Consider the following 24,342-nt stretch of genomic DNA (forward strand, 5'->3'; position numbering starts at 1 on the left):
AGCAGCGTAGAGAGGGAGATGGAGGACACGGAGAAATAGTAAGGAGAAACAGTACAACATTGGGTCATAGTAAAAATGAGTACATACTAAAAAAAAGTGCAATGCATTATGAATGAAGTTCTTCCTTAGTCTAGCCACGCGTCACAGATCAACTTTATTTTGCTACCGGGCGACATTCATATAAACCCAAACCGTCGCCCATGTCTGTAAACGTATAAAAGCTCTGAGAAACTGCTCTTTTTTATTTACATCAAAAGATGATCACTTGCTAACCACTACAGTGGGTGTTCCTGTGTGCAAGTTCTCAACCTTTTCATGCAGGCGGAATGTAGTACTGCTTACTCCATAATGTCGAGTAAGTGCTCACTTATATTAATAAAGACAGAAAAGTGATCAATAATGACAGGGAGAAAATAAATTCCGATTAATAGTGGATTCCAGTGTGGAAGCTAAAGTATCTGATTTCTGCTTAAATCGGAGATCTAATGTTCTGACCACTTTCCGATTTCTAATCTTATTTTTTCACGAGTTTTGTTGCAAGCAGTTTATTTTGCCACGTCCTTTACTACGTGTATCAGTTATGCACATGTAGATTGTTCTAGTGATAATTTCGTTTTTAGCATATTTCCACAAGTTACGTTACTACATATTACCTGTATTCGTTCAATTGACAAGGTCGAAGATAAATTGAAGGACTCTGTATTAGAATTGTTTTAGAAACTCGAAACTGCCTGATGTTTTACATTTTATTTTATTCTCCAGGAACTTTAGGCACTGTTATACCGGGTGCTTCCCCCTAAAATGTAACCGAAATACTGACTGCTGAATATTTGCGGTTACATTTTTTAAAGTTACCCTGTAGTATCCAGCAAAGAGCACTATCGTTAGCAGGTGTCACATGTAATAATAATAATGATATGCCTATTAATATTGATAAGTTATTATAATAGATCAATTAATTGTAATTATTTTTATTACATGAACAGTTAAAAAAGAATAAATATGAATAGGGAGAAAAGCACGTGTTCGTTATCTAGCTTATGTCTAGTTAAGACACTAAACTTTGTGTAAAGACAGATGTCCTACGAAGAAATTAATGTCATGAACAATTTTAAATGGATTATGTATTGAACTTCAAAAAGGTTTGTTAGGCCAATGAAAAGTTAAGTTCCTGATCATTATTTTTATGTATTATTATTTGTAGGTGGTACGCAGGCACTGTCAGCGCAAAGCTATATAATTGCAATCAACTTCTTACCTTTATATAAACTCTGACAATAGTCTTTGGTTCTGCAGATAAATCAACAGTAAAAAAGTACTTTTCTTATTTAATTTCGGACTTCTTCAAGGTAGGGGACCAGACCCCTGGTACATCCTTGTCCCGTAGGTCAATTGCCGGCACTACTACCTAATTATTTAGTGTGACGGGCTACGAAGCCTTTGGTTCGAATCCTGGGTAGGGCATTGGTGCTTTTCTGTTTATTATCCTCATACATCATGCAATTCATCAACTTTGCGATTAACTGATGTAGAAAGGCGACGTAAAATAACCTAACTGACTAGATCTTGGGCAATTTTTTTTTGAAAGTAGAAATACTAGCAAATTATAATTTCTGATGTTTATGAAATGTTTATATTGATAGTAATAAAAATAACATACAAAAGGGTGAGTTGCTGCAGCTGTTGCTGTAAATAGTCGCTTCACAAAAATCTTGTTTTCTTGTCTCAACTTCCCTCGTGTATGAGAGTGCTCTGCATTTAAAGCTGTAAGTTGTGGCATGAAGCGGAAACACACTCCTAGCGGCAGCTGCAGCGTTGTGGTCCGTAATGCGGTTTCCTAGAATGAAAAAGATAAAACCATTGAGTTAATAAAAAGCCAAACAAACAAACAAAAAAAATACGAAAGGTTAAAGCTAAGAATATATGCAAGGACGTATTCTTAATGGAGGAGGCTCTAGGGAGCACTTTACTTTTTTTAAAAAAATAAGGAGTGCAGTATGTGTTTCTTAATGTTTGTACTGTTGCGAGCCGAAGTTTTAAATTTGCAGCAATATGGTAGGGATTGTCACATGTTAAAATGTTTTGTATTGTTATCCATGCTGTAACCAGTTGAGCCTTCTTTTGAAAGGCCACTCCGGTGCAAGAATTAATTACATTTAATCCAATCTTGTATTAAATAATAAATGAAATGTTTTAAGATCATAATTCAAAATGTGTAGCTTTATCTTATTTGGATTCATGGCTTTCTTAGCCCGTACATGGAAAAAAAAAAATTAAAAATTCTGGCTCCTGAGAAAAAGAGGCTGGCACCTGAATTATTTTTGGCTTTGTCTGCCCCTGTATATATGTATATGTTGGGGGGGGGGGCTAAAATGAAATTCTGCAGGCCTCTGCCGTCTATCAGTTAGTTATAATAACATAATGAAAATATCAAGGGCTTAAAGCATGTATATGCGTGTTTGTTCTTTCATGATCACCACCCATGCATCCACATAACTATGTGAAACTAAACGTGAAAGAGAAGGGAATTAAAGGGTTCTCAACCCCGTTATTTTCAATAGTTATGCCTCTGAATCACAACCCTTGATAACGTAGAAGAAAAGATCCATCCATAGGCTACATGTAGCTGGAAAAGCTGCATTGATACATGCGTGTACAATCAGCATTCTTGTCAACATATAAGCGATTACGTATCCGCATGCCAATGCTGATTGCGCAAGGGGATTGAACGTGCGTATATTGACGCTTTTGCGAGTTATGCGGCGCTTCGTTTCCTGACACCGTTATCGAATATGTACACCGCGTTTTTATTATATTATTGTTTCTGGAGTTTACAAGGTGTTACAGCTTCCGCATAGAATATCTTTATTGTAACTAGCACTGTGGGTTAGCAGTTCTTTTTTTGTGTTTGTTTGTTAAAGTAGTAGCGTTGTAATAAGTGTCAGCCTGTCTCAGCAACATAAATTGCCTTTCGTTTCCAACGGCGGTTCTTAACCTGTGGGTCGAAGACCCCCAGAGGCCCACCATGACATTCCAGAGTGCGTTCACGAAGTCTTGAAATGTTACAACCTTTGTACTTGTGATAATTACACACACACACATACACAAAATAAAGAGACAATTTATAAATATATTGGAGAGCTATGAATTAACGGAATTGATGTATCACGTTACATTTTGTAGATGAGCATATATGCATTTTTGCGTGTCGTATGTAGCTGGGTTAAAGGTACCACAATCCAATTTGAGACACGTTATGCAAAAAATATTATATTTTAAAAAATAATTTTGGAGTGTACATGAAGACATAACTGAATACAATGAAGAAAATGGAGTGCTACTTTAATACCCCCCCCCCGACCTCTGTGGTGGAATGGAAAATATAGTACGCTACGACTGCAGGGGTTCCGGGTTCGAATCCAAGCATTTGTTATGCGTTATTAGTTATTGAATCTATTTAAGGTAGATCATATGAAACTGACAAATACACAGAAATAAAAAAAAATCACAATAACATAATTTTAAGAATTTCCAATAAAAGTGTCTTTGGTTCGATACCCATTTGAGGAGGATAGTGGTTCAGTCCCGATTGGCCTATCTGTGCATAGAGTGGTCCTGAAACAAAAACTAAAGCATTTTCAAGTATGTAATATTATACTGGTATACAGGGTGTGCTGCTACCATTCGTAAACTACACATAATAAAAGTAAAATATCCGTTTTGGTACATGGGTGTAATTTTTCAATGACATTTTCGACAATGTTTGAGAAACCAGTTAATTCAATGTTGGACCACTTTATTTTAATTGACCAGAATATTAAATAAAAATATGGGGATATATATATATATTTCCACAACATACCTAATTTTTAGTGTTATCATCAAGACTATCGATTCCTCACAAACTGCTGAGGTTGGAATCATAAATACTCGTTGAATGTTCACTGTTAAGTTCAAGCCTCGTGCGACATTAATTAACTCTTATCTGTTGGCATGGCTGTGACCTACCAATATCTATAAACTACTAAAGACACCGGGAGAAAATTTGATCTCGGCTATCCATTTGTGGGCTACATATATGAGTCGATAAGCGATCACTTGATGTCCTATCAATATCGATCATCTCTGTCGTTTTGTTTTACTTTATTATTATTTTTTTTATTAAATTTGTCTTGAACGAAACATTGAACATTATTAAAACCTATGCCTCGCGCATTGCAACTATAGAGGTGATATGTTCAGCACCACACTCCGTGCCCCTTCTGTGAGTGCCCCAAGGTACCCGTTGGTTAAAGGCCGAGTAAACCCCAGAGCCGCTCTATATGGAGGGACACTGTCGGAAAAAATCTTCACCGAGATTACCCAACCCGTGAATCGAACCCGATTTTCCCGTGCGACAGTCAGACGCCTTACTGATTAAATTCACATTGACTAAATTTTCTCTTAAACCAGGTAGTCCATTAATTGCATAGACAAGTAGCTAATATTAGATATGTATCCACATTTACTTCCCTAATATTTTTTTTGCCTTATCTTGGTCGTCATGTTAAACTCGGATAGAAATACGTTGTTGTTGTCTGAAAAGAATTCAAGTTAGCGAAAGCAAGCAACATACAGTGTTTCCGTCCGTGGAACGAACATGAAATTCCTCGCAATTGAGAAATGTTTCTCGTTTTTTTTTTTTTTTTACTAACGCTGTCGCCTTGTAATCAAGGGGTTCCATTTTCCAACGGTTTGGATACTACTGCCTACTTGGCCTATCTAAGCCTAAATGGGCATAAAATAAAGTTTGGTAAGTGATGCATTTGGTGCGCAAAAATGTATTGTGACGCCAGCGACCGTGGCGGGGTGGCTAGAACAGCGCGCTACGACGCCAGGGGTCCCGGGTTCGAATCCCGGCATGGATGTTCTTTGTGTCCCCTTCATCAATTTCATGATATCATCACTCATCCTCATCTTCGCGATTAGCCAAAAGTGGCTGAAATTTGAAGCAAAGTAGACCAAATCAATAAAACATTGTATTTGACGCATAGTATTGCTTAATTACAGGATGGGCTAAGAAATGTCATCCATTTCATGTCCTTTATTATTTCTGAGCCCTAAAACAACAATTGGCGCACAGACGTTAAAACATCCAATAACGTTTTCCTATTTTTTAAATATATATTTATTTTATTTGAAATTGATTTTTGATATTTATTGATTGATTTGATTTATTTTACCTCGCTTTTCTGCCACTTTTGACTTAATAGCTAAGATGAGGATGAGTGATGATATGATAAAGTGATGAAGGGGCACTCACAATGAACACCCATGAACAGGCCAGGATTCGAACCTGGATAACCACTCCTCCACGGAAGCTGACGATTCTTGTTGTTTAGCGTTTTGCTTTTCTGCCACTTTTGGCTAATCGCGACGATTAGGATGAAGATGATGTGATACAATTGACGGGGGAACACTCACAAAGAACACCCATGCACAGACCGGATTTGGAATCTGGGCCCCCTGTAATTTCAGATTTATTAAGTTAATAGCGGGCTCGGTGGTAGTGTGTGCTTAGTGCTCAACTTACGATCTCGAAACGGTCTGGTTAAAGTACAGGGCTGGATGTGGGTGTTCCATCATTATTATCTAATCATGATCATCGCCATTATAGGTACAAAGTCAATGTATATAAGAGGATATAAATTCACAATATAGAATGTGCATCCCTTACAATATAGAATGGAAATGGATATTAATTTAGCGAGTTAAGTTATTGAATTTTATCATGTGAAGCAGAAGGCAATAGTTTTAATGTGGGGAGAGTGGTGGGACATTTTGCAGCAAGAAATCCACCACCTGGCGTCTACTGTCCCCACCCCTTTTGTCCCACGAGAATATTGGAAGCAGACTAGGATAAAAATAAAACTGCAACCATTGAAGTCCGCTTCTAAAAAAAAAAAAAAAAAAAAAAAAAAAAGTCCGCTTCTCCAAAAATGCAATATCCGAATGGAAATTTAACAGAAGGAACTTTTTCCTTCTAAATAAAAATATAACTCGAAACTGCGCAATTAACGATTTTCTGAATGTGTCTGACAATAGTTCTACGTTCACATGCAATTTTAATTGGACATTATCCATTGTCGATTGCTTTTAACTATACTTGTCCTAACTCTACACCTTTTCTCTCATCTGCAGGTAAACAAATTTCTATTTTTGCTAGTTTTGGGGGTCGAACTTACGACCCGACCCCACTTGTGATTTTACTACAAATCCTTTGCGTTAACCAACTACTCCACGGCGATCTCTGGAATTTTGTACTAATTTTCGCTACACTTCTACTTCTAATATTTGATTTGATTATGTTATACATTGCACCGTATTTGTAGTATATCACAGGTCTGTCCCCACCAGCGGCAAAAATTAATTTATCACGTGAGGACGAGACAATAGTGTTAGAATAAGTATCGTTAAAAGCTCTAGACAATGAATGATGTCCAATTAACATTGCATGCTGGTGTGAATGTTGCAAAAAGTCAGAATTACTACATTCAACGGTCACAATTTTTCATAAAATATTGCAGCGAGAATGCAGGCTCGTTCCGGACTCGGGCCCTGCTCTTTGGCATACCGTGCCATCGCTCTACCAAGCTACCGAGCCTGCCCTACTTGCGCCTGATTCTTCGCTACTACTAATTTCCCTGTAAGGAAATCTTCAAACTTGAGTCTTGTGATTATTTTTCCACGTTGACTTTGAAGTGAAATTGTCATTAAAAAAGAATGCGTAAAAAGAAGCTATTGCATCTGGTTACCCCTGACAGAAACGGGGGAAATGTATGCTGAAACTGCGAGTTCTTGACTGCTCTTTTGCACAATCGTACAGATCAACAGATGCATGCCACAAGAAATTTACTCCAGAACAAGTGGGGAAAAATACCCTCGACAAGTTGTTACGTCCATGTGCTGGTCATCGTAACGATCCTTGTTTGTTAGGGTAGGAAGTGGTTAGTGTCAAGAACCACCTAAACATTCACCCACATTGAGAAACTTGGAATCATGTAATACTAGGATAAACATGGTTTAGAGATTCTTACCTGCAAATAATGACGCTCACTTCTAAGCCGTTAAGAAATGTCCTATTGCACTTTTTTTTACGGCCTACTTTTTGTCATCCTTGTCATCTTTACTTTTCTTGGCTTCGTCGCCTGGTGTAATGTCAGGGAGATCTGTCAGAGTTTTGCTTGGAACGATCTTATTTTCTTGCTTCTTTTTCTTAATTTCACTTATGGAATTTGCCATCCGGTACGTGGCAGTTGCTTCAGAGGATGACACCTTTCGTTGCGGATGGATCAAACAGCTGAGGGATATTGCTGACACTGATTTCCTCGCACCGTTTTCCTTGGGGGAACCACTGTCTTCCTTTTTGGGCACTGCGGTATACTCTGTCTTATGATGGTCCACTTTTATTTCCGTGGTGGGGTCATGTTCAACGGAATAGTCTTTTGTAATGGAAGGGGTAGCAGGATGGTCCACGGGGTGGTTTGGTGGTGGTGGATAGTTCGGGTGAGCTGAGTACTGGGAGACCGGTTTCTGTGCTACGTGCGGCGATGGACGTTTTGACTGAGGTACAGGAGTATTCAACGGCGGTGGCTTGTACTTGGGGGTTGAGGGTTCGTCGTAGTGGGACGGCGGGTATGGAAGCGGTGGTTTGTACTTCTGGACAGGGGAACCGTACGGTGGCGCGACGTATTCGTAAGGGTTGTGTGGTTGAGAGTGGTAAGGAACTGGTCTCGCTGCGTAAGACGGAGCAGGAGGTTCGTAGTCAGAGTACGTTGGCTCTGGATGAGCTGGATATATGCTTTGGTGTCCATAGTCTGGGTGTGCAGATGGAGGTTGCTCCGGGGATACAAAGCTAGGGGCTACAGGAGATGGTGGATACGGTTCGTAAGGAAGCTGACCGTAATGTAACGGTACCTGGTACGGGTGTTCTTGATAAGGATGTGCTCTTGGTGGATTCACTGGTTCCTCAGCGTACTCCTCCGGATACCCAGAGGGCATGTAAGGATTTGGATCGTCACCGTGGCTGTAGTATGCGTTTCCATGCTGTGGGTGGTTCATAGGATAAGGTGGATATTGGTAACGACTGTCGTCGGGGTAAGTCTGCGGTTGATACGGAGCGCCAGGACAGTAGCAGCTTCTTCGCACTCGTATACTCGCATCCGGCATAAACAATCCATTGTCTCCGCTGTCCGCTTCTATCAAAACCCGATCCTCAACGATTAACGGTTTCAAAATCGCCGTTCGCGTAATTATTACCTTTTCTGCTTCTTCCTGTTCCGCGGTGCGAGTGTCATTTTGCGCGGCTGGCACCGTATGCGGAAGTACCAGCAAGAAGAGACCGTAGATAAAGCTTGACCTCATTGCTACGAAGAGGATGGATGCGTACTGGATCTTAGTTCCAGAAGACACCCTGGCTCCTGCTGAAAGGTGCTGGACAAGCGAAATATCAGGTGTTTGGAACTTTGCTCTTCTCCGAACTTCCAATGCTTGAAGTAGTGTTCTCACGCTGACTCGGATCGCATCTCGTTTTTCACTACCGCAGACTCCTACATGTTGCATGAGCGGACGGTTTCCTTCTTTAGGTACTCTGAAAGCTAAAGAAAAATTGAGCCTTTGATTCTTGCAACGCTGTAGCTTTTAATACAAGATTCCACTGAAAACTTTTCGATTTCATGTTGTTGAAGGGTGTAAGGGGTGACCTTCTTGAGAGGCAACCGAAATCGGAAGAAATGTGTAGTTAAAAAAAGTTGAAGCTGGATTTAGTACGTAACTACGGCATGCTCCACGGCTACAAATCAGTACATCGGCATCAGTGGATCTGCTACCTCAGGAAGACGCACAACAAACTTGGTGGTGCGTTTCTCTTCTTGCCGCTTCATATTCCAGTAGTAATAACGTAAATAAGAGTTTTCAACACCGAGCATGCTGTTGATTGATTGATTTAGTTTATTTTACTTCGCGTTTTGTGCCTCTTGGCTAATTTGCGAAGATGCGGATGAGTGATGAAATGATGAAATTGATGAATGGACATTCACAAACAACCAAGCCCGACCGGGATTCGAACCCGGGACCCCGAGCATGCTGTATACGAGTAATTGACATCAAGTGTATTGCCAAGCAATCACGTGCATAGTTCTGTGAATATCAAAGCACAGCTGGTAGGATGTACTTTTTTTCCATTTTCATCACCTACTCCACTGTTAATAAACATTTATTTACATACTAATACATGCGCTCCACAGAACCTTCCAGTTGCGTAGTGGTAACGCTGTTGACCTGGAATCAAATGGTCCTGTGTTCGATTTCCGGTGAAGAGACATTCGTAATGGTTCAGAGCCCTTTTAAACTGTAGGTCCAGTCATAAAGTGGACTTAAAATCAACTTTCGACATGGGCTATACAATAGATGGGATATATTACATATTTATTTGCAACAAGCTGTATATTTTTCACTGTACACAACGCATTGTAATCACCACATGGAGCAGTATGAAACTGAGGAGCAACGATGGCAACATATTACAGGAAATTAATGTAACTAGTATTATATAGCTACACATTGCTGATCATTACGAAATTTGATATTCATATTTGTGTATGGTCTCAATTGTATGCCATCGAAACGTGGATACATCAACTTTGTTAAGATAGTTGATTAGATGGAACATTTTAGAAGTAACTTTATACTTGTCAACAATTCGCCAGCTTTGTCGGAGCACCGACAAACAAAAATGAAAGATCCTACAGTTACGTACTGACATACTGCAGATTTTTCCCCTCCTAGAGATATTGTTGTGTAAGGTAATGTTCACCATCCTCAGACGGAAAAAACAGTAATTTGTGTCTTTTTTTTTTTTTTTTTTTTTTTACCCCTTCTGAAATGAAACGTTTCCTGGAGAAGAGATCTTAAATGAGCAAGCGTCCAATGTAAGGAAAGTAAAGACTTAACCTTCCAATTTTCTGGCTATCACATACACACAAATACCGTGCATCTCTTAGTACCTATACACAAGTGTTGGTTTGATATGCCCTTATTGGCAGACATTGACTTAGAATGGCTTGTAACAATACCAGATAAATAAGTGGGGAGGTAGAAGCTAGGGGGAATATTTAGGGGGTAGTCGTACCTAATGCGTGTACACTAAACTACTTTTCTGGGTATCTGTAAAAGGGACGGATGCGTGGATCAGGGAGTTGGGCATCCGTCACCTGTCCCCTGACGTCACCGAGAAGGAATTGCTGCGAGAGACATGGAAGTTTCACTGATATTTAGCGCCCCTCCCCCCCACACGCACACCGAATTGTGTGCTTGAATGTTAGTGGCATTTGTTCATTAGCATTCAATCATAATTGGAAGCTATTCATTGTCTATTGTTCCTTTCGTATTGTAACACCGGATTACATTCTTTTTCAGTTTTTTCTTCGTCGACTGAAAACAAGAGATAATATTCTCTTTGGGAACGTAGTGCTAGAATAGGAGAAACGAACAATGAATAATGCCCTAATTAAAATGCATTGTTAATTGACTCGTGGAACCAAAGTACACAGCATTGGAGATGATGTAGAAAACAGAAAACGCAAGTGTGCCGAGATGGCTGTTCTGGACCTTTCAACCCCTTCCACCTTAAGAAAACAAAAGGATTAGGAGAATACATCCTTGTATTGTTACTAGCACAGCAATGCTGTTGAAAAGTGTATATCATTTAGATGATATTCCCTTATTCCACTTAATATTCCCTAGTTAATAGTTTTAAAAAGAGTTTTATGTAGAAAATTGTAAATTTCTCTCAATACAGATGAGTGTCGCAACGCAACGCCCGTTCTTACCATTGAACGGAAGTCTGGAGCTCCCAGTGTTCCGGGGTTCAAACCTTCAACTTTCGCACGATAGGCGATGACGCTAACATTTGGCTACACGGAGCTTAACATCTACAACCTAAACTTTTTCATTTCTAGATTATACAGTTTTTCTAGAATTATGCAGTCATTAATTTGCTTGTAATTTATGAAATCTTATGTTTGATCCGGTTAAAACACTCCAAGAATATTTTCGTGGTTACGTGTCTCATAAAACGATATGAATTTTTGCCGAAGAATTCTTATGCTGTTGTATTGTTGAATTTTTGTTTTTGAGTCCACTTTATGCACAGACTGGCTAATCGGAGCTGGGCCTACAGGTTAAAGTGGGATCCGAACCACTTTGTGCGTCCACTTGCTGTCGAACCCGGGCCTTCTTGATTACAAGACGGGCGACGATGTTACCACTACGACATCAGAGAGGCTTTGAATTTTTATGCTTGGAAGGATTGATTTGGTTTATATTACTTAGCTTTTCTACCACTTTTGTCCAAGGGATGAAAGGATGAAATTGATCAAGGGACACTCAAAGAACATCCACGCCCAGGCCAGAATTAGAAGCCGGAACCCCTGACATCTTCGCGCGCTGTGCTAATGCTAACCACTCGGCCACGGAAGTATGACATTCTAATTTATGAACACTTATGTTTGACCCGATGATAATCCCTAAAAATGTTATTTTCGTGGTTACATGTATGATAAAACCTTTTTTTTCTGAATTCTTTGATGGCTATAGATGTGAGGATTTTTGTTTTAATCGACAGCGTGGGTTTGATTTTTTCTTATTTGTTGACAGATGAGCATTTTTTCAGACCAGTTTGTGAGATTTTAATATTGCGATAAAAGCGAAAGTTTTGTAAAATGTGCAGTCTGATATAATAATAGGTAATAGTTGTGTGGATCGGCGATTTCCCTTATTTTATCTTGCAACAATAACACGGAATGGCAATATGTGACGGCTAATTAGGCACATCATAATCTGTGTTCCATTATATTTTTAAAGCGCATAACTTTTCCCGTTTTTGTACGGATTTCCTCTTTCTCTTTTGCTTTTGTTATTCACTGCAGGAAATGTTGGAAATGATAAGATCTGATTTCCTACAGTGATTTGTCACATAATGAGATCTGGAAATAACCACGACTTATTTTTTCTACCTCGATGAACATGACATGTATTGGTAAATGGTCATCCTGAGTCATGAGGCCTGTAGTTTAATAGATTTCATGATAGTTTCCTTAGGTTGAGGAGCAAGCGTTGCATCATCATCGATGTTCTTGATAATCTGCACCACGAGCATTGTTGCTAAGTGACCTGTTACTTTTGTTCAAGGTAGAAAAACTGGTGGAAACATAGTTCTGGAATGTAAACGTCCTGTCTATTCTTGTGTAGTAGACTAATATCTTTTGGACTAAAAGTTGGAATTTTTGAGATTGTTAATTCATTCATTCGACGTTAAATGTGCAACTAACCGAAGCAGAAGTGATCGTTACAGCGTGCTACGGGGTTTGAATCTCGGGTACAATATGGATTGGATGTTTTGAGTTCAGGTTTTTACGAGCTTCGCGTCGTTCGTATCTTTAATCCCGATGTAAAAATAACCCTCATAATAACAAAAAGCAACACGTGTATGCGAACTCGATATATTTAAACTCATGCTAATTAATTTTTAATATATAGTTTTCATATTTTGTTAAGGGCGTCCCCCCAATGGTGCAGTGCTAATGGCCGCCTTGTAATTAAGGGATCGCAGGTTCAGTATGTGTATGCACATAGTGATTCAGATTCCACTTTAAACTGTAGGTCCAGTTCCGATTAGCCTATCCGTAATTTCATGACTTGTTTGCTCGTTTTCACTCTCCAGGTAATTAATTTCTCGTCGAATTGATTGAATTTTGTTATTTAGCGTCGCTTCTCTGCCTTTTTGGATAATCACGGCGATGACTATGATAGGATGAGACTGATGACGGAACACTCGTACAGAACACCCATACCCTAGCCAGGATTCGAACCCGGGATCCTTGTCGTCTTAGCACACAGAGTTAACCTTATCTTGAACAAAAACATTAAAAAAAAAATACGAATGACTGCAAAAAATCGGAGAACAAAATTTATACAAGGAAGTATGTAGTAAAACTTTTAATACTTAGAAATTAAATAACTTAAAGACACCGTCTCTCGCGTGGAAATAGAAAATTCCAAAAGCGAGCAAAATATTTTCGTTCAGTTGGGTGCTTGCGAACGGTTTGTGACAACCATTCATCGAGCAGATTTATCCTTAAGGCTCGGCTGGATCTTTGTCTGGCGCCAGGGCAGGCTTTATCGAATTTTCCTCTCCTTTCAAAAAAACCGCTATGATGTTCGAAAATCTGAAAAATTATATATTCTTAGAAATCCTTCTAGAGCACTCAAATTTTCGTGTAAATTTCATTCGCTTTTGTCTAGATATTATGAATTTACATACGTAGACGTACGCTTAATAGACTTAAGTAGCCACGAAACTATTGATAATATCTAACTACATGAAGATTCACGTGAATGCTCTAGAACAGTGGTTCTGAGATTTTTTTTTTCTCATTGTACCCTTTAGTCGGAACTAAAAGTGTAACGTACCCCCGTCATAGGTTTTCTCTGAACATTGGTTTTGGTGAATTATTTGGCTGCGTGATTGGTGGGCCGTTTTTGATATATCGCAGGCGTGTATCTTCAATAATGGAAAGATGGTAAACAAATAAATATTAGAATCCTACGTTCCTACGTTTACAATCTCGTGATTAGTTACAATAATCAAATTTTAATTTTCATGTTAATTAATATTGTATCCAGAGTTATTGAAAAAAGTAAAGAACAAAAATAAGTTTGTAAACAAACTTTCAAGCACAATTTTGGAGGTTTTATTGTAAATCCTCGGAGTTTCGAGTGAGAAGGATATGCCTGCATAGCCTGACACAGTTTCTTAATGTCTGGTTGTGCACTTGAAACTTTAAAGCGGCTCCAAATTACGTATATATTTCGAACGAGTATTTTATTTCAAAACATATGAAATATAAGATAATAGTGTCAGTGACAAAATCAGCCTTATTTTCGTGTTGAGTGTTAATGCTACGAAGTCTGAAACAATGATGTCTGCCCTGCACACCTGCAGCACAAATGTTGTCGTGTGGGTGTTCTCGACACTTTCTCTTCCTAGCTGATCTCGTACCCCCTTCAAGTCGTTCATGTACCCCGGGGGGTACGCATACCACAGTTTGAGAACCACTACTCAAGAACTACTTCTAAGCATATGCAATTTTTCAGATTTTGGAATATGATATCGATTTTTTGAAAAAATTACTCTGGCATCGGTGCTAATCTTAAGAACCTGTATAGTCTTGAGCAACATGTTGAGAATACTAATGTAAACCTTCTTAGTTATCATTAGGGCCCGGGACTTTATGTCCTATAAAACTGTAAAATATGTATGTAATTATGTCATACAAATTTGAAAATATGTCATGATAAATTACAAATATGTCAGAAAAATGCAGAAATATTCCCAGTAAAGCCAAAAATATGCACAACAGTACTCGCGAATTTCTCCCATACCCGATAGAGTAGAGTAGGGGCTGTAATGTATTTAATGTTATTTTTACTTTTGACTGATTTTTGGGGAAAGCGAAAAAGGCAAAGAAATGAGAACGAAACTTCTTTACTTCCCGTGCAACAATGAGAGAGAACATTTTGCCTCCATAATGTTTGCATGGCTATCAATTGTCTGCGGGATAAAAAAGTGGGGTATTATATTGTTCTGTACTAAGAAAAGACGGTACCTTTCTTCCTCCGTAATTTCCATATCCTGCCATCGACAATATGAACTATCCGTTGTGCTAAAGCTACGAAGAAAAAATTATGAAATAACCGATTATGTGCGAGAGAATTACGAAATTATACAGAAATATGTCTTATTACAACAAAATTGAAGAAATATGATGTAAAAACGCGAAATTAGTGAAATATGTCAAAATATGCTTTGTCAAGTTTGTCTTTTTCGGCTGATTTTCATCAGATATGTAAAGATCTCACCCCATTAATAGATCCGAAGCCAATTGAAAAATATGTTATAACAAAGTCCCGGGCCCTAGTTATCATTTAAGGTAATCTTAGTTGTACAGGGAGGTTATTTCAGTCGTTCACCGCCAGCGTATCGGCCGTTCGGCGGGCTCTTCATACAACAGGTCCCGGCAAATTGCGTTCATGAAGTCCGTAACAGAAACTGCTTGTTTTGTAATGTTTCCACTTTTCACAAATACAGTTACAATTACAATTGAATTAAGCACGTACCTTGTCGCAAGGATGCTGGAAAAGGTGTCCTCCCAAATACAAATATTTCTGGCACCTTATTTCTGACATATAATCTTACATTAGACATCGCTACTTTATCGTTATTTGACAGAAATGGAAGACAGCATCCCGGCGCATAAAGCAAACCGAAAGCGTAAAATGATATTTAAAAGTAATAATAATGATGATCACTAACCTCCTGTGTTATAAGAGATGTTGAAAATGACCTCCTTCAACAGCAATACAACACGTTTCTTAGATTCAAGAGATCCTGTCTCTCGTAATTCCCTGAACACTTTTCTGCAAGAATTCGTTTTGACGTAATTATCGTACATAAAAACTCTCTGTTCAAGACTATATTTGTTTAACGGCATAAGTAATGAATGAATAACAATTAACACACAATAAAGCACTGGCCATGAGTAGCACATTATAATAACACGGTATAAACAACACGCGTACTGATAAACGCAAACAGAACGTACACTGACTACGTCTGGTAGCCGACAGTGTTGCTAACCATTTTTCGGCAATGTCCCTACAGACGTAGTCAAAATGTCCCTACAACTGACCAAATTCCCTACGCCAAGTAAAGTGACTAAAAAGAACAACACCTCATGAGCATGCAAAACAGAAGATAAAATATACACATTTACTTACCAAATCTTTCTGCTCGGTGCTTTCACAATTAATGAAGGAGCCACTTTACAATACATGACCCCTCCCCGATTTTTGTAATATTTGGCATACTCATTAATTGAGGCCTCCTAATCACGAATTTGAAGTTAAAATTTGGGGGTCACGTGTAGAAATTGCAAAATAAGTGAAATTGAGTGGTCCGCGATCGGCGTGATTGCTCATTATTTACCGGAAGATTTTGTGTTTCCAATACTTAAAAAACGAAATATACATTCCTGATATTACTACGACCCCAAATTTTAACTATGTTTGCCTATCCTAACCTAACCTAACCGTACCTGAATGGTTCGTGGGGCTATCCGTCAATGGTTTGTAGGGCTAACCGTGCATGTTTTTTTCGAGCCCAAATTTTAACTATGTTTGCCTTGCCTAACCTAACTTAACCTAACCTTACCGAGAATGGTCAGTGGGGCTATTCCTGAATGGTTTTGCGGTAATTGTGATTACGAACCGATAAAAAAATCTTATTTTCGTAGCACTTTAACGGCAAACGTTCATCATCGAAGACGCCATTTTCGTATCCTGCAATTTTGTGATTGATGTACTGTTGCCTAATTTACCTGTAATCAAATCAGTTCTTCTACATCGTGATTGTCGCTGTCACATGTAAGCACGTTCTTTGGGCAATATACTGAAATCCATAAGTTTATTAATTAGCCCACTCCACCTAACAATCTGTGCAACATTAACAATCTTTTTACTGTTCTCTTCCGCCATTCTTACACAATCCATACTCTCCAAGTATGAAATCAACAGTGTGGCAACACTGTAGACAGCGTAACTAATTGTAATTTGTTCATATCAACAAATATGGCTGCCATACTTGTATACGGAGAATCATTGCGAGAATTGAAATGCTTATTTTACAACTTCTACAGTTAATGAACAATTTTTTCACCTCACTCCAACATGTTAACTTGAGATAAATCATCACGACTAATTATTTCGTGAGTATAAGACGTAGCATAGAAATTACAGAAGGGTCCGTTATTGTAAATTCTTGTCTTAATGAATAATAGGGGTGTGCTGGACAGAATTTTTTGGGTCGAGACGGGATCGGGACGGTAATTTTTTTAAAATCCCGACATTCGGGACTGAAAAATTTGCAATTTCCCGACCAAGTCGGAAAATTTTCGGGACGGGAAATGTTCGAAATTTCCCGAAGCACTGGAAATCTCGAATTCTACAATTCATTTTCACTTAAGTGATTGTTTTTGCATTTCCAGAATAAAAACTTACAATTTTTGATAAGTTCCAGAAACTTACAATGCAGAAAACGCCGAGAATTAACGACTTCTTAAAGTGACCATTCGGTATTTCCCGACTATTCGGGATCCCGAAAAGTCGGGAAGTCATTTCCCGAAGTCGGGATTGGGACAGGATTTTTTTCCCGATCCCGGTCCTGACCTTTCGGGATCCCGCACACCCCTAATGAATAACGTTGAGTCGTTTACTGTTGATTATTTTATTTGAAGTCATACATGTTGCTGCTGTGAAGAGATAGATGTTGGTTGGTGATATATGCTGTATTTCCTGCAGTCTTTAACAATTTTGGTCCCATTTTATTTCCCTTTTTTGTTTTTGTATCACTTAACATTGAAAATATTCTTTTCGTTTCCGTGTTAGAATGTGGCAATGTTAGCACTATTTTCGCGAGAGTGGAAATGTTTTCAAAAAAGAACTTGCCTTGAAAGTTTTTTGTAACCGATAACATGTTCCAAAATTCTGATGGAGATTTGTTAGTTAGTTCTTTTTTCTCCTCCTCGCTAAAGTATCCAGATAAACTAATTCATAAAATGTCATTTTTCAAGATTTAAAAAAGTACCTACGTTTTTTCTCATTTGGCAAATTCTGTCCCTACGTCCCTACGCGGGCGAAATTTAGTGAAAAGTCCCTATGCGTAGGGACATGTCCCTACGGCTGGCATCACTGTCGACACGTGCAGTATGAAGCACCCTCTCGCGGCTGACAACTCCCCCAACCCCCGATAAGCTGCCGGCGCTGTCGCGGCAACTGAGGATAAAGTAGCGATGTCTAATCTAAGATTAGATGTCAGAAATAAGGTGCCAGAAATATTTGTATTTGGGAGGGCACCTTTTCCAGCATCCTTGCGACAAGTTACGTGCTTATTTCAATTGTAATTGTAACTGTAATTGTGAAAAGTGGAAACATTAGAAAACAAGCGGTTTCTGTTACGGACTTCCTGTAATGCAATTTGCCGGGACCTGTTGCATGAAGAGTCCGCCGAACGGCCGTCACTCTGGCGGTGAACGACTGAAATAACCTCCCTGTATGTAATCAAAGCACACAAGAAGTCTAGTAATTTGAGACTGCGTAATACCAAAGTAAGTCTTAACAAAAAAAACCTGCACAGTACCAAAGTTTTACCTTATTATAAAGTTCTCCATAGGATTGTACTCTTTTCGATGCACTGTTTCGTAAGCCCATTTCCCGATGCACGTGTAACGAAATCGGTTGGATGCATACATGCACAGGGCTTGAACGCTAGAGTAACCCTCCCCAGTGGAGTTGTCCACATTTGGCGAACTTTAGGGAACATTTTATTATTTTTCCCTCAGGACGAAACTTCCTGCAGGCTTTACCCGGCGGTGTTCCGTTCCGAAGTTACGTTACGTGATTCAAGGCAGGGGGCCAGTGAGGAGACTGGAAAGTTCCCAATGCAAAGTAGACGTCTTTCATGTTCCTTCCTGCGCCCTTGTTCCAGAACAGCCTGCAGGCTTTGGTTCTGATTTACGAGAAGCTCTCTCGCACGCGCTGGCAAGTAATATGATATGACCTTTCGGAGACTTGTATGAAGTTTCTCTGTTTGCTCTCGAGTTGTTCTGCAGCACTCCATGTTGACTGTGCACGTGTTGTGCAATATCCCGCACCATCGATACAGTTTCTGGCCTCGTATGCGACTTTCATCAAGAGTTACTCATACCCAGTAGCAACCCTCTTAAGAATTTCACGAGGGAGCGGATATGAGTTACCCGACATGTGCTCTATTCCACAGTCTTTCTATGCATCCAGCATTTTTTTTTAAAAAAAAAAAATTAGGTCTGTGGAACTTATATCGGCCCATTTCCTCCCCCAGCTGCCAGTATCCGAAGAAAAGTTTCAAGCGAGATGGAGTTTTTCTACAGAGAGTATTTATTAGTATATAACTCTCGGGCATTTAGCATTAAGATACAAATTATTTAAAAAAAATATATAATGATCACAATCTTAAAATAATTTTTTTTAAGTATTATATACGACTTACCGGTACAGCTCATTAACTTATCCAACTCATGCTCATTTCTGCCGACCCCCGTGACGGAGTGGTTAGTACAGTGTGCTTCGACACCAGGAGTCCCGGGTTCGAATCCCGGTCTGGGTGTTCTTTGTGAGTGTCCTTTCCAATTTAATGAATCATTCTCATCGTCGCGATTAGCCAAGAGAGGCAGAAGAACGACGTTAAGTAATAAAAAAAATTCTCAATTCTACTCGCTACCTAAGTTTTTGGTTCGTGGCCTAGGTGTTTCAGCTACACCATTTAATCATCATTATTCCTCATCGTTGCGATTAGCCTGTAAAGCTTAAAGCGACGTTAAATAATACAAATAAATTTCTTCATTGTTACACGCATGCGCATATGCCACCTCGGTAACCAAGAGAGTTAATATATACGATCCCCCATCCCGCCACTGAAGACTCCGGATTGGAGCAAGACACAAATGGCCTTATTTCCATCTTTCGTGCGCGGAGACTTGAATCTAGGATGTAGTACCGAATTGAAGATTCGAAGATTTGAAACATCCCACGTTACAGTGCTTTTACTCTCTAGAGAGTGGCTGACCTCCGGTTATCACAGCGCGCTACGACGTCAGGGGTACCGGGTTCGAGACCCGGCCCAAGGCATGGGTGTTGGTTGTGAGAGTCCCTCTATCAATTTCATCATATCATCACTCATCCTCATCTTTGTGATTAGCTAACAGTGGCAGAAATGCAAAGTAAAAATACCAAATCAATCAAATCCAATCATTTCTGTAGAGAACGGCCATTTTCTCGGCGAGTTTTCGACCAGTCTTTCAAATTAATGTGCATGAGGAAGGCATTATTCTGTCTTGAGATGCAGATAGTTTCCAAATTAGAGCCCTTTTCCTACGAGACCATATCACGTATTTTTCTCAACCTGAAAGACATTTAAGAGGCAATATTCGAGATGTTACAAGAGTATGTGTGTCGTCCACTTGTAGATTATTTTCAGACCACCCTCTTACACTCTTTTAAGTTGAAGATAAACCCTTTAGGCGATCGATTTCCAGCTCTTTTTAGCTGATGCTCCGTGCAGGGAGGAGATGGAACGACCCGACAAAACTGCCTCGTTGGAGATACTCGAGAAGGCCTCTTCTCTTATCTGGTTGCGTCAAAAGACTCCCTCCCCCCGCGAGACGAAATTTGACGCCTCCACTCCTGGCACTGCCTTTTGACAAGCTATTTTATTGTTCCCTGCAAAGGTAGGCATCGGCCAACGCATACCATATTAAGGAATTTTTGAGAGATTCACCATGTGTGCAAATACAAATTACCGTTGAAGATAAGGATGGTGGTACCAAAACTATCGCGAAGAGATCAAGACGTATGAAAATCTCGTCTAAATTCGAATTACTTCGCTATGTTATTTTGCTTTATTTGCATAACTTTTCTATCACTTCTAACCTGAAGCCTTCCCGATGGCGCAGTGGTAGCGTCGTCGCCTTGTAATCAAGGGGTCCCGGTGTCGGTACCCGGTGGAGGCACATAGTGTTTCGGATCCCTCTTTAAACTGTAGGTCCAGTCCTGATTAACCTTACAGTGCATAAAGTGTTAATTGTTTAGGTGTAAGTTATACGTGGTTTTTAATGTGCCAAACTCAAGTTTTTAATTTGTTATGATAAGATTTGTATGTACTCTTTTCTTTATTATTCTGGAAGCTTCCTAGAATGGATCAAACTTTTCCCTGACAGAGGGTAAAGATGAGATCAAGGACGAGTATGCGCGAATTTCGTTACTCGAGTTAACAATTACGTTTTGCATGTTCACTGTAAACTCATTCAGCGACTCCTGTTTTTTATTTATTATTAATTTTATTTAATTGTGCAAATTTGAGAAAATTCCGAAAGTAAAAATAAGTTCGTACGTTTTAAAATTATCTCACGATATGAAACGAACGGACACCCCACCTCATCTTACAACTGAACCAAATTACGTAGATCTGCTTTACCGGAAAAAAATGTGATAGTGTGTGTAACACTAATCTATTACCAAGCCCCTGAAGGGAAAGGAACTAGATTTTCTCTTCACAAAAGTATCGAAGTAATTGCTATTACAGCGTTAATCATAAACCTGACACACCTCTTTCTCTAATTCAATATAATTAAATTACTCTCCTTTTAAGACATGCTGTTCAAGATCAACTCTAGAAGAGTGCGAGATCGAGACAGGCTTCATAATTCAAGAGACGTGACTGTGATAAGTGTACTGAAGGTTGCATTAGTTCTCTGGATTTGCGACTAGTGTTATAATAGTGCGACTAGAATAATGTTTGCATTATTAAAAGCCCTCTTGTAATTAGCAAGACTTATCCACTCTCTCTTTGCCGAAGTAAAAGAGCCTAAGCGCTGGCACTTTATTCTACTTTAATTTAAGTTCATTTACAGCCTGCACTTTTGTATGTATGAACAGAATTCCCCGACTTTTCAAGACCAAATCATTAGGGCAAGCCTGGAAGAAGGTCACTGTATTTTAGCTACACACCCACACTTAGAATTCTACTTAACCAAGTTTTAGAATATTCGCTTCGCATGGATGGGCAATAATGTGAAGAGACACTGAACAGTAATTGACTGTTGGGTATGGGCAGTGAGTTTCCATGAAACACTCGAAATGTATTGACAAATGATTAATTTTTTTTCTTAAAATTCATAACAAGTATAGTGCAAATGGTGCATAATTATAGTACAATTTAGTAATAGGTATTCCTTCAGATAACTATCCACCAAGCACCACCCAAAAGATTTACATGAAGGTGGTAACCAATAACAACTCATTATGTATCTCTGTATGATAAAGAGTTCAAACATGGCCTTTTTTCAGTGGTATTTAATGTACAGTTTATACTCTAACCAACAGTAATACTTAATGTATCAAAGTTAAGTGTAGTACGTCCGCAACAAATAAAAAAATTCTTGCTTGTCTTATTTTTTTGGGTTCAAATACCTACTTTTCCGCACACTACAAAACGTTGATTTTTCTCCAGAAAGAGTAAATTTCCTTGACATTTCCGCCACTTTACCAAGTTTTCAAGACTGGTAATTAGACACCCTACATTTAGAATTAAAATTTGCCTTGTACTTGCCTGTGTCTATGTATATTCGATATTGATTCTATTCAAGTGAGTTGTAACAGCGTAAGGCTTCCAAGCACGTACGGACTGCAACAAAAGCCCGGAAACCCCTCTGTGGAGAAGAAACCCTACAATATATCCTCAAGGCACCAGCATATCCGCAGGGTGTTTCATCTGCGCCGTTTTGGGAGCTTTAGAATATCATCAGTGTTTCAGCCTTTGGAGAAGTTCTTTGTATTGGTTTTTAGTGCGCTTATCATTATGGCGCGATTTAGTAGTAGAAGAGGCTTTATCAGGAACCATAGCAGGAGATTGTTCATTCAGGAGGAGCTGTTTGTCGCTTGTCTGTGCTTTGGTGCTCCCTAAAAGACCCATTGTTCTCTTAAGACGCTTGGGAATCTGGTGGCTGTCTCAGTCTCTCCAGAGAAATTCCTACTAGACCAGGAAAATGAGATAAAATAGGTGAAACTATGAGAGCTGAATTTTTGCAGAGGTGTTTAGGTTTAGGATGTTACCCAGTACCACGTAATAAAGTCACCAAAAATCCGAGGTGTACCTCATATTTAATTAACTGTTCCAGATACGGGAGAAAGTATCAATGAAAGAGTTTTGGTCCTGTAATGTTTTCGTAATTTCAACCGTTTCCATGTTGTCATTTTACTACCTGGTTTTGCACAACATCATTAAATTGGGCAGTAATCAAAACTAAATTTGATTTGCTATTGCGGCATCTAATTTATAATTTATCACCGAACTGGAAGTGATATTAAAAGATAATTCAAGCCAAGATGAAAATATATAATACGGGTAGTCGGTCGTACATTAACAACCATCTTCCTAGGGAATGCAATCCTCGGTAGATGGAATAATCCCGAGATTCCGATCTTTGATGTTGACGAGTCATTGAACCCCTCCTCTCTTTGTATGTCGACTATTTCACGCGGTTGCAAAATAGAGTTGATATATGCCGAAAGCGGCATATATAAGATGTAATATGCGGCCACAAAATATAATGGAAAGAAAAAAAAGAGAAGTTATGCAGAGGGTTAACACTCTTGAGTCTTGACACTACTCGATATACAATAATATTCTTGATACAAGCACAACATTATGCTTTCTTTTTCTTTTATTAGAGGTACAGAACAGATTCTAGTAAATAATAACTGGCAAATGAAAGTAATCGTATTACGTTTTCTCTGATGGTACTGAATGGAAAAATCGGCCAACATAATTTTATTACGAGACGATTTTATTCTGATATTATGAGACCAAACAGTGCTAAAGTAGTTGATAGGAAATGCTTTAACCACAAAGAAATCAACAATAAATAATTAGACCATCACAAGTCGCAACTAACATATTGTTAGTATGGTAACACAGCTACTTATAAATTTTGCTAAAATGGACGCAGGAAACGATAGAATCCAGGGTGGTGTCATTTTAGCGACACCTCCTTAGAGTATAAGTAGACTCTAAGGACACCTCCAACTACACTACACTGCATAAAGTTTTAGCTAGAGTGCATATTGTTGAGGACACTTATATTGATTCTGCCCAGAAATTCCCGGAGAATGTAATGATGTTTGGAAGCTTGGTCTCGTTGTCACACCAGCTAGGTTCCCCCCGAGATTTAAGTGGACCCAATAGGCTGAATCCAGCCTCGCTGAGGGATGAGAGCATTACGCTTTAATATCAGCGCTGTAAAAGCATTTTTCATGAGAGATAGGGGGAGGGAGGGGATGGAAAAATATTCTGTTCCCGGTTAATAACGTTGCAGCTACTATTACTGCTTTTGTTATATCCTCGTAAATTTACGAGCTTATGCTCTTTTGGCAAGGAGAGAATTTTTCATAAGGCTTCTATGCTTTCCAATTGGCCAAAAAATAATTTATAGTCGATTGTGTTTTTTTCTCGTGTTAATAACGTGTGTGTGTGTGTGCGTAAACAAGAAATCACATTAGAGGCTTGTATTGCTAGTATACTCCACTCTTTATTTGCTGAACGAAATGTGGATGAAACCACTGTTCCACAGTTCCAGATGCCTGTTTTCTTGTTAA

General features: G+C 39.0%; 2 protein-coding genes across 6 annotated transcripts in view; one reads left to right on the top strand and one right to left on the bottom strand.

The window, feature by feature from the left end:
* Srrm234 (Serine-arginine repetitive matrix 2/3/4) overlaps positions 1–24,342 on the top strand; it is a 369,905-nt gene that overhangs the window by 210,410 nt on the left and 135,153 nt on the right. The window lies entirely within an intron of this gene.
* LOC145992111 (uncharacterized) lies at positions 1,631–8,412 on the bottom strand. The gene is made up of 2 exons (XM_083128356.1): positions 7,077–8,412; positions 1,631–1,837 (listed from the first exon to the last, which is right to left on the bottom strand). Exon 1 carries the CDS (start codon positions 8,401–8,403, stop codon positions 7,141–7,143), a length of 1,263 nt encoding a protein of 420 aa, XP_082984482.1. The 5' UTR covers positions 8,404–8,412; the 3' UTR covers positions 1,631–1,837; positions 7,077–7,140.

The sequence above is a fragment of the Lepisma saccharinum genome, chromosome 9 (genome assembly GCF_977018435.1).
Source record: "Lepisma saccharinum chromosome 9, izLepSacc3.1, whole genome shotgun sequence".
Taxonomy (NCBI): Eukaryota; Metazoa; Arthropoda; class Insecta; order Zygentoma; family Lepismatidae; genus Lepisma; species Lepisma saccharinum.

Coding starts and splice junctions, on each gene's coding strand:
- LOC145992111 (XM_083128356.1), bottom strand. CDS start 8,403: ATGAGGTCAAGCTTTATCTACGGTCTCTTCTTGCTGGTACTTCCGCAT.